This window comes from Typopeltis vanoorti, chromosome 1, assembly GCF_054136105.1.
Source record: "Typopeltis vanoorti isolate ZY-2024b chromosome 1, IOZ_Tvanoo_1.0, whole genome shotgun sequence".
Taxonomy (NCBI): domain Eukaryota; kingdom Metazoa; phylum Arthropoda; class Arachnida; order Uropygi; family Thelyphonidae; genus Typopeltis; species Typopeltis vanoorti.
The window spans coordinates 129,411,120-129,426,475 of record NC_143549.1 but is presented as its reverse complement, the minus strand read 5'-3'; the positions used below and the strand labels follow the sequence as shown (position 1 = coordinate 129,426,475).

Genomic DNA, 15,356 nt, shown 5'->3' with positions numbered 1-15,356 from the left:
TAAGTTTTGAAGATCATGTTCAGATTCAGCTATAAGAACTGTGTCATCTGCATATCTGAGGTTCCTACCTCTGACTTTTACACCCTTCAATTCTGAAATATTTTTAAAACCTTGCTCACTATATATATTGTACAGTAAGGGTGATAAGACACATCCTTGCCTTACTCCTTTATTGATTTCAAAGTTGCCAGAATATGTATTTTTATATCTTATTGAGGCCATTTGATTCCAGTATATATTTGTAATTATACGTAGATCTTTTCCTTTTAACCCATTATTCTGTAGGATATTTGTATTAATTCTGTATTATATATTCTGTATTAATTTCTTGTGATCTATTGAATCAAATGCTTTGGTGTAATCAATAAAACAAAGATATATGCTTTTCTGGTTGTCAAGGCTTCTTTCACATAATGTTTTCAAATTGAAGATTCCTTCTCTTGTACCTTTGTCTTTTTGAAAACCTGATTCAGTGTCTTCTATTTCTACTGACAAAGTGCCTTTTATTCTTTCTAGGATTATTCTCAGTTTTGTAACATGGCTTGTTAAACTTATTAGTCTATATTCTGTACATTCAAAAGTTCTTGGAATTTTGGGAATAGTGACAAAGATGGATTTCCTTAGATCATCAGGGATGTATCATAGATGTCACACACCTAATAACCTTTAGGTCATTAAGTGTGTTTTCATTTATTTTCTTTAACAATTCAATAGGGTATATGATCAGAGCCTGGTGTTTTACCTGTTTTCATTTGACTTAGAGCATATTCTATTTCTTCATATGTAATTGGTTCACCATCCATATTTTGTATATCTGGTGCATCTGTGCGATCAGAGTCAAACAGTTCTTTTCCATATTCTTTCCTTCTTTTTATGATATCTTGCGTCTCTAGTAGTATTTTCCATTTTGATCTTTTATACAAGGATTATGGTTGAAATTTTTCTTTTTATTTGTCAGAGCTTGGATTGATTTATGCATTTCTTTATTATTGTGTTTCTTGTCCAATTCCTCTATTTCTTTACATTTTTCATTTAGCCACTTGTCTTTAGCCTTCCTGCATTCATTTTTTATAATTTTACTGAGTATTCTATACTTTTGTGTACTTTTTTCTTCTTTCATTCATAAGTTCTAGTATTGATTCAGTCATGCAGGGTTTTTTCTTATTGTATTTAATTTTTGGGATAACCTCGTTAGCTGTCTTATATATTGCACTTCTAAAATTTGACCACCTGTTTTCAATTTCCTCTGTGTTACAAAGTATATTGTCTTCTGTTTTATATCCTACATGATCTAATTTCTTCCTAATTTCTGAGTTAAACACCATTATGTTGTCAGGTATATTCAGAGCTGTGAAGTCAAGTCTTTCAGTATGATTGTTTTTAGAAATGTTTTTTAGTTTAATTTTTAAAGTGGACACAACAGGGTTATGGTTTGAACCTATATCAGCACCTGGGTATGTTTTTATGTTGGTTATATTATTTTTGTATCTATTATTTATCATTATGAAATCTATTTGGTTTCTTATAGAGTTATCTGGGCTTGTCCAAGTATATAGTCTGTGCTTTGGATGTTGAAAGAAGTATTCATTACACGCAAGTTGTCTTGAATGCAGAATTGTATCAATCTCTCACCTCTTTCATTTCTGTCTCCTAGTCCAAATTTTCCAACAACTGGATTTTCTTCCCCTTCTCCAACCTTTGCATTCAAGTCACCCATCACTATGAGTATCTCATTTGATTTTATATATTCTATAGATTTTTGTAAGTTATTATAAAAATCTTCTATTTCTTCATCATTGTGAGTCATCGTAGGGGCATAAACTTAGATAATTATGATGTTAAAAGGCTTTGCTACACGGGCAGCACTCAAATCATGGCTCAATCTATTTCTCCCTTTCAATTTGATATTATTTAAGGCAGAAAATAGAGTTTCACAAGAATATGTAGAAGAGAAAATTGCTAGAAGAGCTTTAGCAAAGATTTTAAGAGCATGAAAGTTTTCAGGAAGGCTATTATTCCACACGCTTAGAATTTCACAATCTGCTGAATTTTTACGTGCGGTATCATGCAGACATTCCCGCTCAAGTTCTTCTAATTCATTTCTAAGAGCAATAAACTTTCTTTTTCCAGATAGGATTACACTGGAAGTCAGCTAGTTGCCTTTCTAGATCTTTTAAATCCAGCTACTCAAAGCCATCTAATTTAAGATCCATGAATTCTGTTTCATCAGGATACTTTATGAAGTGGATTGTTTGTTCCAACATTCGAAATTGCTCAAATCCAGAAGAAAACTGCTCAGTTACTGACTTTAGAACTTCGATAGATTAGTTGATATGTTGTGTTGTTCATGATTTTTGGGGCTGGTTTCGTTAAAAAAAAAAATTCACTCTTGGGAAATTGTTACTTTTCAAATCACGCTGAAATATTTTGAGTTTATTCTCAAAGCCGAAAACTATCTTTGCCTTAACTGAGAGCGATCTTACACAATTTATTGCAGTTTTTTCATCAGAATACCAATATTTTTCAACATCCAAGATGTGTCACCTGAAACCCTCAAGTGTGTCAGTGCTGAAATGTGTGTCATTGGTTCGCCATCACTGCTCTACATCATGTACATGCAGTCTGCATGTCACTGTTGAATATACTGGTTACTGTTCTTGTTGTTTAATCTGAAGGTCATACTGAAGATGCCTGAAAATTTTATACTAATAAAAATATATACATAAGGTAAATCTGTTTTTATGTTATTAATTATCATGTCTTACATTCCTATATGTCAAATGATATTTGCTCTGGTTATATATTCTTTGTAAATGGGTATTAATACATTGTAAAGTTAAAGTGCATAGCATATTTTCCATGTCTAAAGACTTAGGAAATTGAATGAGTTGTTTTGAATCACAGTTCCAAAGTAACTGAGGCCAGATTACTGTGTCTATTAATTGCACATGTTCTTCTAGCTAGTATGCTTGTGAATTGCATAATGAAAAAACCTCAAGTTTCCAGGAGAAAAAGTCCTATCTCCATATAAAACTGGCTAATTAATTAGGATATGTTTATTATATAATCACCCAACATTAAACTGCAGTTTATTTTAACCATATTCAGTTAACAAGTCTAGTTTTATAATCAAAATAAACACCTAATATTATTTACCGTTAATGGCTTCCATTTTCAGTGACCTGAAAAGGTTTTTTTCCAATTACATTTTAACAAACAGATTTATACATCCTTTCTGTCCAAAGCATCTGAAACAAAGAATTCCAAATTAAACCTTTTTTACATAATGAAAATTGTTTACAGAAAAGCAATGCTAAACAGAATTAATATTTTTCAGCTGCAGATCTCAAACACTTAATATTTACCCTTTATTAAATGATCTTCTCCAGTATTATAGGATACTATCTCAAACATTTTTCTATATTTATAGAAAATCCAAGCTTTTTGAAATAAGAAATTTTCTGAAATTAAGTTGGAGTTTTTTTTTTTTTTTAAATATTTATTAGTGGCTTCTTTCTGCTTTCACTGTTGTGGCAACAGAATCATCACAAACATATATATACAAACAAAATGAATCCAACAATATAACTACTGGTGGCTCAGCAAATATGAACAGCTAATCACTACATTCATTAATTATTAATTTGCTTAAATATTCACCCAAATTTTTCATTATAAAGTCACTCTTACTGAAATATATTTTTAAGTAAAATTACTTATTTTCATGAATAATGCTAAATGAACTACCAAATCATTTCTGTTCTTAAAAAGTTGCCATGTTCGTGAAGACAACTCCTGCATAAAAAGCTTTCAATAACAAAAAAAAAAAAAAAAAAAGCAGGTCTGTGGTGGAGGGTTCCCCCCCCCCCCGACTGGTTATTCAGTATATATTAATCTAGAAAGTGTAAATATCATTGGATAATTTTGCTATTATGTTCAGAAAGCTCTTTTTGTGTAAGGTAAGTAATTTTGTTATCTGAGCCTGTGAATGCAGATTAAGAATTATGACTATAGATGAGATTTTTATCTAGACAGCTATATCTAGTGTCTAGAAAAGGTTTCTGGTGGCATCTATTCATTTTGTAAAGGTGGTCAGAACAAATTAATTATATCTATATCTAAATTTCCTATCAGCAGTTCAAGTTTTTCATTAGTTCCCATATTATGAAAGTATTAAGAAAGAATAGATTATGACATTGGTATATCAGCTAGAAAGTAAGTGTCATATAGGTGCTATACATGTCATATATATGACATGTATAGCTTTCTATATGACAGATGCTATATGACTTTCTATATGACAGATGCTATATGACTTTCTATATGACAGATGCTATACATGTCATATAGAAAGCAAAACCAAGCAGTAGATTTTACAAAAACTGAAGATAAAATCTCAAAATGTTCATAAAATAATTTGCAAACAGAAGCAAAGAAAAAACAAATGGTCTGTGTAATTTATCTTGCCAAGTAAAAAAAGCTGCACAAAGCCTGATACCACAAAGTCAAATAGTTTGTGGTTTCTTTGCAAAGCCTTTACTGATAAGTTTAGATTTCGTTAGTGAAAACATATTCATCATTTATGACAAAGTTTACATAGTCAAACAACCTAACAAAAACAACCAAAACTCATTGCTGAGATGGAAAGGAGCATGGCTTATGAACTTCAATGCCAACAAAATGTGCCCCATCTGCAGAACAGTTTGAAGTATCATGCACAAATGCAAATTAACCAGAGAATACACAAATAAATAATACATAAATAAAACTATTAGTATGAAGTAGATGCTGAATGCAGATAAAGGATTAAGTCATGCAGAAGATGGATTGTGTGGCTGTGGACTTCCCATCCCACGGGACGTCCACAGGCTGTATTTTATAATAATAAAACACAGCACGGGCTTATTTCTCTCAAGAAAGATTTCACTTGCTTTAAACTTTAAATATGAAGTTCATTTCTCTTCATTGGCTGACTAAACTCTAGCCTTTCATGCCACAAACAAACAAACATCTCAGGCTCTTTGGGCACAAAAAATCTGGGTGTTAAGACATCTCTACAAAGATGTCTTAATGGTCAGTGAGACATGGTTGGCAGAGAATAATATATTGATTGGAAGAGAATGAAGATAAAGTATTTCAAGAAAAAGAAAAAAACATCCTTGCTTACCTCGCACCATGCAAGTTCAAAGCCTTTATCATTAGTGCTTGAAGTTCTGCATGGAAGGGAATTTTAGTTATTCAGTGGTATAGGCCAAGAAACGTAGAGGGAGATGATTCGAAAATTCTGGCCGAGTGGTTAGCATACTTGCTTTCCAACCAAGGCTGCAGATTCGAACCCCACTATGGGCATGGATGTTTGTGATTGTCTTCAGGTGGAAGATAAATTTCATTCTCCAGTGTGAGACCATTGCTTTGATAATTGAAAGCATAAAGTGGCTTGAAAAAGTTCCATGTTTGGTTGCTAGAGAGACTATTCAAAAAAAATTAATTAAAAATGTATAAATTTATAAAATTATTTCTTCCATAGGCTTTTTTTTATATTGCTCCCATCTACGAAAGGTTATATGCAAACCTATATATAAAAAAAAAAAAAACCTACAGAAGAAATAATTAGAAGCAGGAAATTGCATGTGTGAGTAAGAACAATGATTCCTGAAGCTGCTTAAAGTAACTCCTACACATGTGGTTGAGGAGGCAACACTGATTTCATACGGAAGTAGCAGGATTTTTTTATTCCAGACATTCAGGTTTTTTCATCCTGCATAGAGGTAAACTGGCTGTGAAAACACATGCAATTTACAGACAAAAATATACACTAGTGACCAAAAACCAAGGATGAACTACATTTTTACCTGTATATGAAAAAATTTTCATGACTATAACCAAATATAGACCTCACACTTGGTTACCTCACACCATGCAGGTTCAAAGCCTTTATCATTAGTGGTTGAAGTTCTGCATGGAGTTCCTGAAGTTCTTCCAATAAATTGATGTCCACATCAATTTATTGGAAGCATACTAATAAATTACACGAAAAATGTGTTATAAATTTTTTATAAATTAAACTGCAATACATTTTTGGCAAAAGTTTCAAATTTCCTAAACATGTAGTTAAGGAATTAACGTACAGTGCTTAAAGAAAACTATGCAGAGAGACATTTCGGTATGGAATATGTCCAACCCAAACTACAATGCAGCTCACAACTTCGTACCATGCTTATCACCAAGTGATTCAGGAGTTCTTGAGGAAAACTGGACCACTCCTCCTTCAGACCAAGGATAAGGCCTTGTTTGATTTTTTAGAGAGCAATTTCAAGCAATAATGCATCTTCTTATTGCAACCCTGTGCTCTACAGAGTTGAGATCTGGGGAGCATGCTAGCTATTCAATTTGATTAAAATCCTCAGTCTCTATGTTGAAAATAATAATTCATTTTTATGGATACATCCATAAAAATGAATTATTCTTATACAGCACCACAGAACAAATCGAACATGACATTGAAGAACTTCGTTGCAATATCATTCGCAAGCACTTGTAGCTCAGTGTGTGCATTAAGCATAATGCTTCCCGCACACTATAACTCCAGCACCACCATATCTATCCCTTTCAAGAACGTTCTCACGATGGTAAGCAGTACCACTTTCACTTCCAGATAACACTTCCAGATGAAGTGTTATCTAGAATTGGAGGAAAAACTAAAATGACTCTCATCTGTAAAGAGTACATTAACCCATTGGTGCCTCGTTCGATTTTTATGGATACAACACCACTAAAAATGTGTTCTAGATGAGCTGTGAATAAAGGGACATAGCTTACAGGCCTTTGCTATATAGGCCTACTTATCACAGATGTCTTGCCACATTTTGTTGAGATATCTGCATACCTGCATACTCAACAAACTTGGAAATAAAGCCAACTTGTAAGCCGACCTGCTGTGGTGTGGGCAATCATGTTTTATTTTATAACTAAAAATCTGTCTTCATGCTCAATGGCTGAGGACAACCTTTAGCAAATGTATGGAATATGTTCCATTGGTTTGAAATTGCTGCCCAGATTCTGGATACAACATGTGAGATTCCAAATTCTCTGGCAACATCTGCAATTCTGTGGCCTCCTTCAAGCTTTCCAATAATTCTTCCATGCGTGAAATCATCTAGATGATGTCTTTTGAGACATTACAAGACATCAAAATTTGCAGCTTTATTCCTTCACGAAAAGAGTTTCCTTCAAACATAATTCACTTAGCGCAGCCTCTTGCCTTTTATCTTGTTGAGTACTATCATGTGACCCCTTTGCATGCAATTGTAAAATTTGAATGTGTACCCACTTTCTGCTCTTAATCATCAGTTATACAAATTGTCACAAGCTGATTCATCTGAATTTGCAGTTATAATCTTCAGAAATAGTGTTCTTCTTTAGGTTTTGGACACCAGTGTACTATTCATAGTAGAGGTGAGTGACAGATGGCATTTTATGTTGATGGTAGTAGTAGTGTCGTTGTTTAGTTGGAGGATTAAGTAGAGCAGATGAGTTGTGAAATAGTGTGCCCTCCCATGATGAGTCCTTGGACTCCTTGGTGGTGTCGTGTAATAATAATAATATATGGTGATAACACGAAATTGCCACAATGCCTTCAGATGGTAGAGCGATCATACAATGTTGACATGAGAAGCGGCTAGATAGATGCAAGCTTCACTAAACAAATGTTTGTAGAATTGCAGAGAGCAGGAGACTATCGCAAACTAAGAAAACAGACTGGTGCCTGCCATTGCATGATCATTTGAAGAGGAGTGATTTCAACAGTGCCTGAAACTTTACTCACAATGAGTGCTGGTAGAAATATCAGATTTCATTTCGAAAATTTTGAGGACAAAGAATGAATCATGGAATTATGAAGGAACCTAAAGAAAAAGAGAATTATGAAGGTATAAATAACAGTACTCTTCAGCAGCACAAGGTGCATATGACAGTTAAATGTCATGAGGTAAAATTGGATGAGATAGTAAAACAAAATTTTACAGAATTCTACAGGTTAGTAGTAAAATAACAGATGAATATAAATTATTATTATTATTATTATGTGACACCTCCAGGGAGTCAGTCCAAAGACTGATCGAGGGAGGGCACCTACTCTACAACTGTTTCCACAACTCAATCCACCAACTACAACAAACCATAACTACACCAACAACATCTACCACCCACCATCACTAGTATTTTCACAGAAAATCACAAACATCCATGCCCATGGCAAGATTCAAACCCACAGCCTTTTGGCTGGAGTGCGGATACGCTAAACACTCGACCAACCAGGCCGGCATATAGAAGACTTTATAGTCAGAATATAGAAGACTTTAGTTGCTGGATGCTTACCCTGAAGTTACAATGGATATGAAAGTTAAATTAAAGACCTTACAATGGCCTCTCAGGCCTTAGTGAAAGCTGCTGAAAGGATGAGCTTTATTTTAGTAGTCAAGTAGTGATTGTAAATGAATGATTGTGGAGCTCTGTGTGCTTGAAACAGACATTTCTTTTATATTTAATAGGAAAGAGGGGCTAGCGTCAGAACCGTAGTAGAAGAGTTTAGGCAAGAGTTAGTGAAAATTAAAAGTGAAAGGAAACATCTATAGCAAATGAGAATGAGGAAGTTAACATAACAAAAAAAAAAAAAAAGCATCAAAGGATAATAGTATATCATTATATGGGAACTTGATCATTAGAGATGTGATGACTAATAGAGTACACAAAACATGCTTTCCAGATGGAACATTGAAACAAATAACTAATACTTTGCAGAGGAGAAATGACTTAGTTGGGGAAAAAAAAGAATGCTGCCAGAGACTTGAAGAAGTTGTTGCAGAAGATAAAGGGTGTTGCTGGAAAATCACTGTGTTGCCCAGATATCATAACAGTGAACTGAGAAGAAGAGCAGAAATAATGAATAGCAAGATGGCTGAATGGTGTGAGGCAAATGGGGTTCAGTTTGTAAATCTGTAAAGTGAATTTGAAGGAATTAATAACACCAAACAATTTTATCAAAAGATGTTTTATTAACTGCTTCTATTTTGCTGAATTTCAAATCAGCATCATCAGAGTGCAACACAGCTTGTATACGCAACATTGAATAAGTGAAACAATATAATTCTAATGGACAAAAGATCTAAAGTCCTATTTTGGTGCCCTCTAATGTAAAAAAAAAAACATTACAGCTATGTGGGAGTTACTCTTAAGATAACAGTCTCCCAAATTTTTGGCAAATTAATGCAACCATCAGGTTAGGAGAATTCTTCAAAGCCATGGCTGACTCAAAAATAATCTTTCAGATCTGTAACGACTTCTAAACAGCACATTCATTTTCTTCCATCTAATCCTGTGTGAAAGGGTGTCCAAAGCATGTCTGTCAGTCCTGACTTGCCATAATAATAGTAGTGAATGTATTTTTTATGTTCTTCCAGGCAGATGTTAACTGATCATCCTGTTTGCCCATAGTAGGCCAAGTCACAGGGAACTTCAAACACTCCAAGGTGTGCTAGAGGGTAAAGTTTATCGTTAGGCAAGCATCATGTTAAACTAACAAGAGTTGCTGGTTTAACATAACGTTTCATCAGTACTTTTGCTATCTTTTCTGATGCACCTCTGACATAGGGAATAGAAATGGTAATGTTGTGTCCCTGTGTATTAGGGAGGGAGGGGTAATGCAGTATTTTATCTATTTTGTTTGAATTGTAGCCATTGGCCAAGAGAGAGAGAGAGAGGTGTGTGTGTGTGTGTGTGTGTGTGTGTGTGTGTGTGTGTGTGTGTGTGTGTGTGTGTGTGTGTGTTGGCTTTCTGTAAATGGAAAAAGATAGTGATCCATCTGAAAGGCAGGTGACTAATGTGTCAAGGAGAGAGAGAGAGAGAGAGAGAGTGTGTGTGTGTGTGTTGGCTTTCTGTAAATGGAAAAAGATAGTGATCCATCTGAAAGGCAGGTGAATAATGTGTCAAGAAATGGTAAACAGTTATTAGATTCTTTTTCTACCATGAAGTGGATTTTGGGGTGTTGGCTGTTTAGGTAGGTGACAAAAGCATCCAAAGTGTCTTGTCGATGGGACCAAATCACAAACATCATCTACATAGTGTAACCACACTAGTAGCTTGTATATAGGTTTTGATTTGTCTATCTTGTCCATGGGGCCAAATGGCCCCATGGACAAGATTGGATTGATGAACAGCATTTATTATAATGGTCAGCATGGATCTATAAAGGATAGGTCTTGTTTTAACAATTTATTTGCATTTTATGATAAGGTAATGAGTGTCTTAGATTAGGGAGAATCATATACAGTCATATATATATTCTTGGACTGTGAAAAAAGTGTTCAATAGATTAACACATGAAAAGTTGGTGTATAAACTAGAGGATGGGAATGAATAGGATATTGGTTAGATAGATTTGTCACTGGCTCTCTGAATGATACCAGCAAATTGTGTATGATGGAGGAGTAAGTCAAAAAGTATCCAGTGGTATGGCCCAAGGTGATCTGTTCTTGGGCTCCTGCTGTTTAACTTGTTTGTAAATGATATATATATCATGTGGACTGTCTGGGAAGCTTCTGTTGTTTGCTGATGATGCAAATTTGGGGAGAATTATAAGTAGCATTGCTGATATTAATTCCCTTCAGGAAGATCTGAGTAGACTTTTGACTTAGACAAAGGAGTGGGCTTGTAGTTTTAATATTAATAAGTGCATTTTGGAGTGCAGAAATATAAGAATGTGTACTATATTGATGGAGCTGTACTGCAGGAAATGCATGAGATTAGAAATTTGGAAGTGATGATTTTGTGATGATTTAATATTGTCGCTGATGATGTCTCAGTGACATCATCAGTGACATCACTCCTATAATATATAATATTATAGGAGTGATGATGTCTTAGTGACTGAGATGAAATATAGGAGTGATTAAATGGGTTATTTAATTATTCATATGTGTCATATTTCTTCCATTAAACCCCATAATGAGTTCCAACTAATGTAAGTCTAAACAGTCAAAAGTATGGAGATGAAGTATCCCAAAGAAGGAAAGTCATGGTGAGCTGCAGGGATCTGTATTGAGGCCATTGTGGTTCAACTTGCATATTAATGATACTGGGATGGATTTAACTGGTAATATGCAACTAATTTAACAAATGGAAGAAAATACAATAAATTAAACAGCAAAACTAACTGTTTAGATATGCAACTGTTTGCAAATGATGAAAAATTGGGGAAAAAGAACAATTCAGAGAATATATACTTGGTGGGGAAACTTTGAGAGAGGAAGAGGAGATGAGAGATCTGGGAGTGGTGCCACACAAATTCAGGGGTTACATTGCACAATTTGTGAAGTCATCACACGGGGTAACGGCACTGATGTGGAGGACCTTGACATGTATAAGGCCTTCTTCAGGCCTCACATAGATTACTGTGTCATGATGATGAGGATATGTTAGAAAGGGTCCAGAGAAGATTCATAAAGGTGGTAACTGGTCTTTGGAATGTGAAGTATGAAGAAAGATTGAAAGAATTTAATTTGCAAAGCCTCATAAATAAGAGGAAGGATATGAATCAGTCATATTATTATTATTGTTGTTGTTGTTGTTACATGACACCTCCCGGGAGTCCAAAGACTCATCAAGGGAGGGTACCTACTCTACACCTCTCTATCTCCACCACTCAATCCACCAACTACAACAAACCACAACTACACCAACGCCATCTACCACCCACAAGCACCACTAGTATTTTCACAGACAATCACAAACATCCACGCCCACAGCGGAATTCGAACCTGCAGCCTTTTGGCTGGAGAGTGGATACGCTAGCCACTCGGCCAACCAGGCCAGCAATATAAGTTAGTCAGAGGTTGTTACCAGGTTGATATGGAAGAAATTGTTCACCGAATGTGGGAGGGGGATAAAAGAATAGGCCATCCCTGGAAACTGCATAAGGAGAATGTGAGCAAAGAAGTGAATAGCAGGTTCTTTGCATTGAGAATGGCTAATGAGTGGAATGCATTGCTCAAGTATGTTGTGGATGCAGACCCACTGAATGAGCTTTGTGTGCAATATTGTGTGCCTCCAGCGATAAGTTTCTAACTCCATGGAGGTCAGATGTTAATAATAATAATATGTTCAATAAATAAATTATCAGTGTATTTCAACTCAAGAGGTTGGAAATAACATTGAATAACAGTGGGAAAGAAGAGGAGATACTGAAGTTCATATGTGTGAAATCTGAAATTTAAAGTAAGCTTGATGTTAACAAGGCTGTGGAATGTGAAATTGATAAGATATTGCTACATATATTAAGGAAATGTGCAAAGTGGGCTGTGTCCTACACTTGGTTGTTCAACCAGTCACACAACAGGAAACAGTCCCAGAAATATGAAAGAATGGAAAAATGTCATTGCATAAGGGAAAATACAAATTATTTCAGTTCAAATTATGGGCCATGTTAATGTGCCAGGTATGGAGGTAAAGATGTAAGAGACTGATTATAAGAAAAAAATACATTGAGTTTCTTTGGCCATATTAATACAAAAAAAATAAAACCGACTAGTTTCACTGCATGTCTCTGTGGTTAGACGAGTGGTCACGCGCTCCGCAACCATATGCCTGGGAAAGGAGTGTCCTGCGCTTGATTCTCGTCACCGACGTGAGAAGCTAAGGATCTTTCTCAGACATAGCCAAGTTAGCCAGTCTTAGGCATGGACTGCAGGATTTTTCTCCCCAGTTTATCTAGGGTTTTCCTCTGGCAAAGCAGGCAAACCGGTCTTAAGAACACAATGCTTCACAGACAATTACACAACTAGCCCCACCTTGTAGTGAGCTATGAAACCCAAAGATGGCAGGCCAAGGTCCTACTGGGGCTGTAGTGCCAAAGAAGAACATGGAATATAAATCAAATTTATATTCCATATAAAAACATGGAATATAAGCCCAATGCATTCCTTCTTATAATTTGATTTACTGGTAGAAAATGTACATATTCATCATGTAAGATATTGGTTTGTCGTCATCATCATTCCATTAGAGATGGAGTGATGATGACGACAGACATCTTTTTAGAGCTGTATGGAAGAGGGACACAGAAGTACTAGTACATAAGTAACTAAAGCTTAGGAAAAACAATGCAAAATTTGTAAAAGCTACTGAGAAAACTGCTGCTATAATGAGACACAAAGATGTGTGCAGTACATTTCATTGTTAACCAGTAATAAAGGATATTGCATTTCATTCACCAAACAAACAAAAGAAACTAAAACTTTTTTTTTTAAATTAATATATACTAAACTTCATTTACACTGCACAAACAAATAAAAAAAAAGGGGGGGAAATGTCAACTTTTGAGGTTATTGAGAAAATATACCATATACAAAGATGAAATCAAGTTACGAGATCTTTATTTTTAAGTTAAAGTTAATTACTTGAAGATAAGCACTTAATTACTTGAAACAAGATCAAGTTTTCTCCATCTTTCAGTTTTAGAGAATGAGGCATCACTTGCAAAGACAGACTTAAACCTATCAGCCTTTTTTTTTGGGGGGGGGGGTATTAAGTTTTGCCTGGGCACACTGTATATGTAGATCGATGATAAGAAGAGGAATGAGAAGAACAGAGAGATGATAGTTCCACCACATATGATACTAATCAGGTCACATCTGGATTTCTGCACACACAAATCTGGTTAAATGGATGATAAAGAAATACATATACAGATAAGCGGTAAAACTTGAATGTTTAGTATAAGTCAGATTAAAGGAATATTTTCCGCATAGCTTCTATATGCAAGTGATAGCTGAGACGTGAAACTTGTGAGAGGAGCCCATTCATAGGCTAATGCATAGCGTAAAAGATGGGAGAAAAAATGGTCATCCCTTGAAAATGCATGCGAGTCACATGAGGAAAAAAGTGATATTTTTATTTATTTATTTATTGTGCACAGCAAGTTGTGAATGAGTGGAATGCAATGCATAGTAGTTCGTGATTGTTTCAACACCGAATTCGAAAAATGAGTCACGTTTTATGGACGATTTAAAAGATATTTCAAGTTTGGGGGAAATGATATTCCCTATAAACGAAAGCTCCAGATCCGAAAATAACTTACTTCTGTTTAACCTTCTAATTTATCCTACGAAAATAAGCTAATCAAACACTACCCTTCAGAAAAGAACTAGATGTTCCTAATAACATACCTTACAACGACAAGCATTTAATTGACAATTTAAGAACTTCATCAATTTGCCGATAGGTATAAGGTTACTGGCTGGATGGGTGAGGCAAAAATGCTTTTCTTGTTCCCCTTTATCTGTGTAGTAATACAATGGATGAGATATTATTGAACTTTCTGCTCTCCCTCTTGGGGTCTGAAATTAACTATGTTCGGTTTGTAGTAGAATTGATTTTGATCTTTTATATTTGCAGTGTATTTCTTCACTGTAGTTGCTAGCTTGCTTGATCATGGATTTGAGTGCAGGGTTGCTTTGGAAAAGTTTTTTGGCTAAATCATGGAGATCAGAAGAGATGTAAGGGATCTTTACTTCTCGATGGATCAGGGAATTTCTTATGTACCATGGAGCATCCAGGATCATTCTTAGGCTCTTATTCTGGATTCTTTGTAGTTTCTGTATGTTCGTTTTTGAGGAATGACTCCATGCTGGAGAAGCGTAGGTGATAACTGGGCATTACAGTTTTGTATAGAGTTAGCTTGTTTCGTATATCTAATTTGCTTTTGCGGTTGATCAGGAAGTAGAGTTGTGCAATTAATTTGGATGTTTTCACTCCTGTTAGTTTGATGTGGTTGCTAAATAGGAGTTTGTTAACAGTTTCACTCCGAGATATGTGACTTCTTTCTCCCATGGGATCTTGACTTCGTTGAGCTGAATGTCATCCTTGCTGGTGACTTTTCTTCTGGAGAGTAGTATAACCGAGCTTTTTAGGGGGTTTACCTGGATCCTCCAGTCTGTTAACCAAGTTTCTAGTGCACTGATACTGCCTTGCAGCCTTCTAATTGCCATTTGAGGGCAGAGAGATCTTGATAGTATCGCAGTGTCATCTGCATGTAGTGCTATGATGATGTTTCTCGGATTTGGGGGGGGGGGTATCAGCTGCATAGATCAAGAACATTAGTGGTGCTAAGAGAGAGCTCTGTGGCACGCCTGCACGGATCTTGCATCTGGTTGATATTGTTCCCTTTAGTTTGATTTGCATGTGTCTGTCACTTAGGTATGCTTTAATTACTTTAACTATTTTTATTGGAAACGCATTTCGAAACCCTTTATATACCGTTCATATTTTTGGCCCTCAAAATCTCCCAGACTTGGGGCTTGGAA

The 15,356-nt window shown here is 35.3% G+C and overlaps 1 protein-coding gene across 4 annotated transcripts in view; it reads right to left on the bottom strand.

Moving 5' to 3' along the window:
* Positions 1 to 14,338, bottom strand: part of PolZ2 (DNA polymerase zeta subunit 2) — a 59,802-nt gene extending 45,464 nt beyond the window's left edge. Inside the window, exons 1-2 of one of the 4 annotated variants that reach the window (XM_090393699.1) lie at positions 14,220 to 14,338; positions 3,157 to 3,248 (exon numbers count right to left, since the gene is read on the bottom strand). In XM_090393699.1, coding sequence (XP_090249825.1) covers positions 3,157 to 3,172 — 16 coding nt within the window. In that variant the 5' untranslated portion in view covers positions 3,173 to 3,248; positions 14,220 to 14,338. Of the gene's footprint in view, positions 1 to 3,156; positions 3,249 to 13,451; positions 13,884 to 14,131 lie in introns of those variants that run through there. The other 3 variants (XM_090393706.1, XM_090393716.1, XM_090393690.1) reach the window with 3 other exon arrangements.
* Positions 14,339 to 15,356: the final 1,018 nt, after the last annotated feature.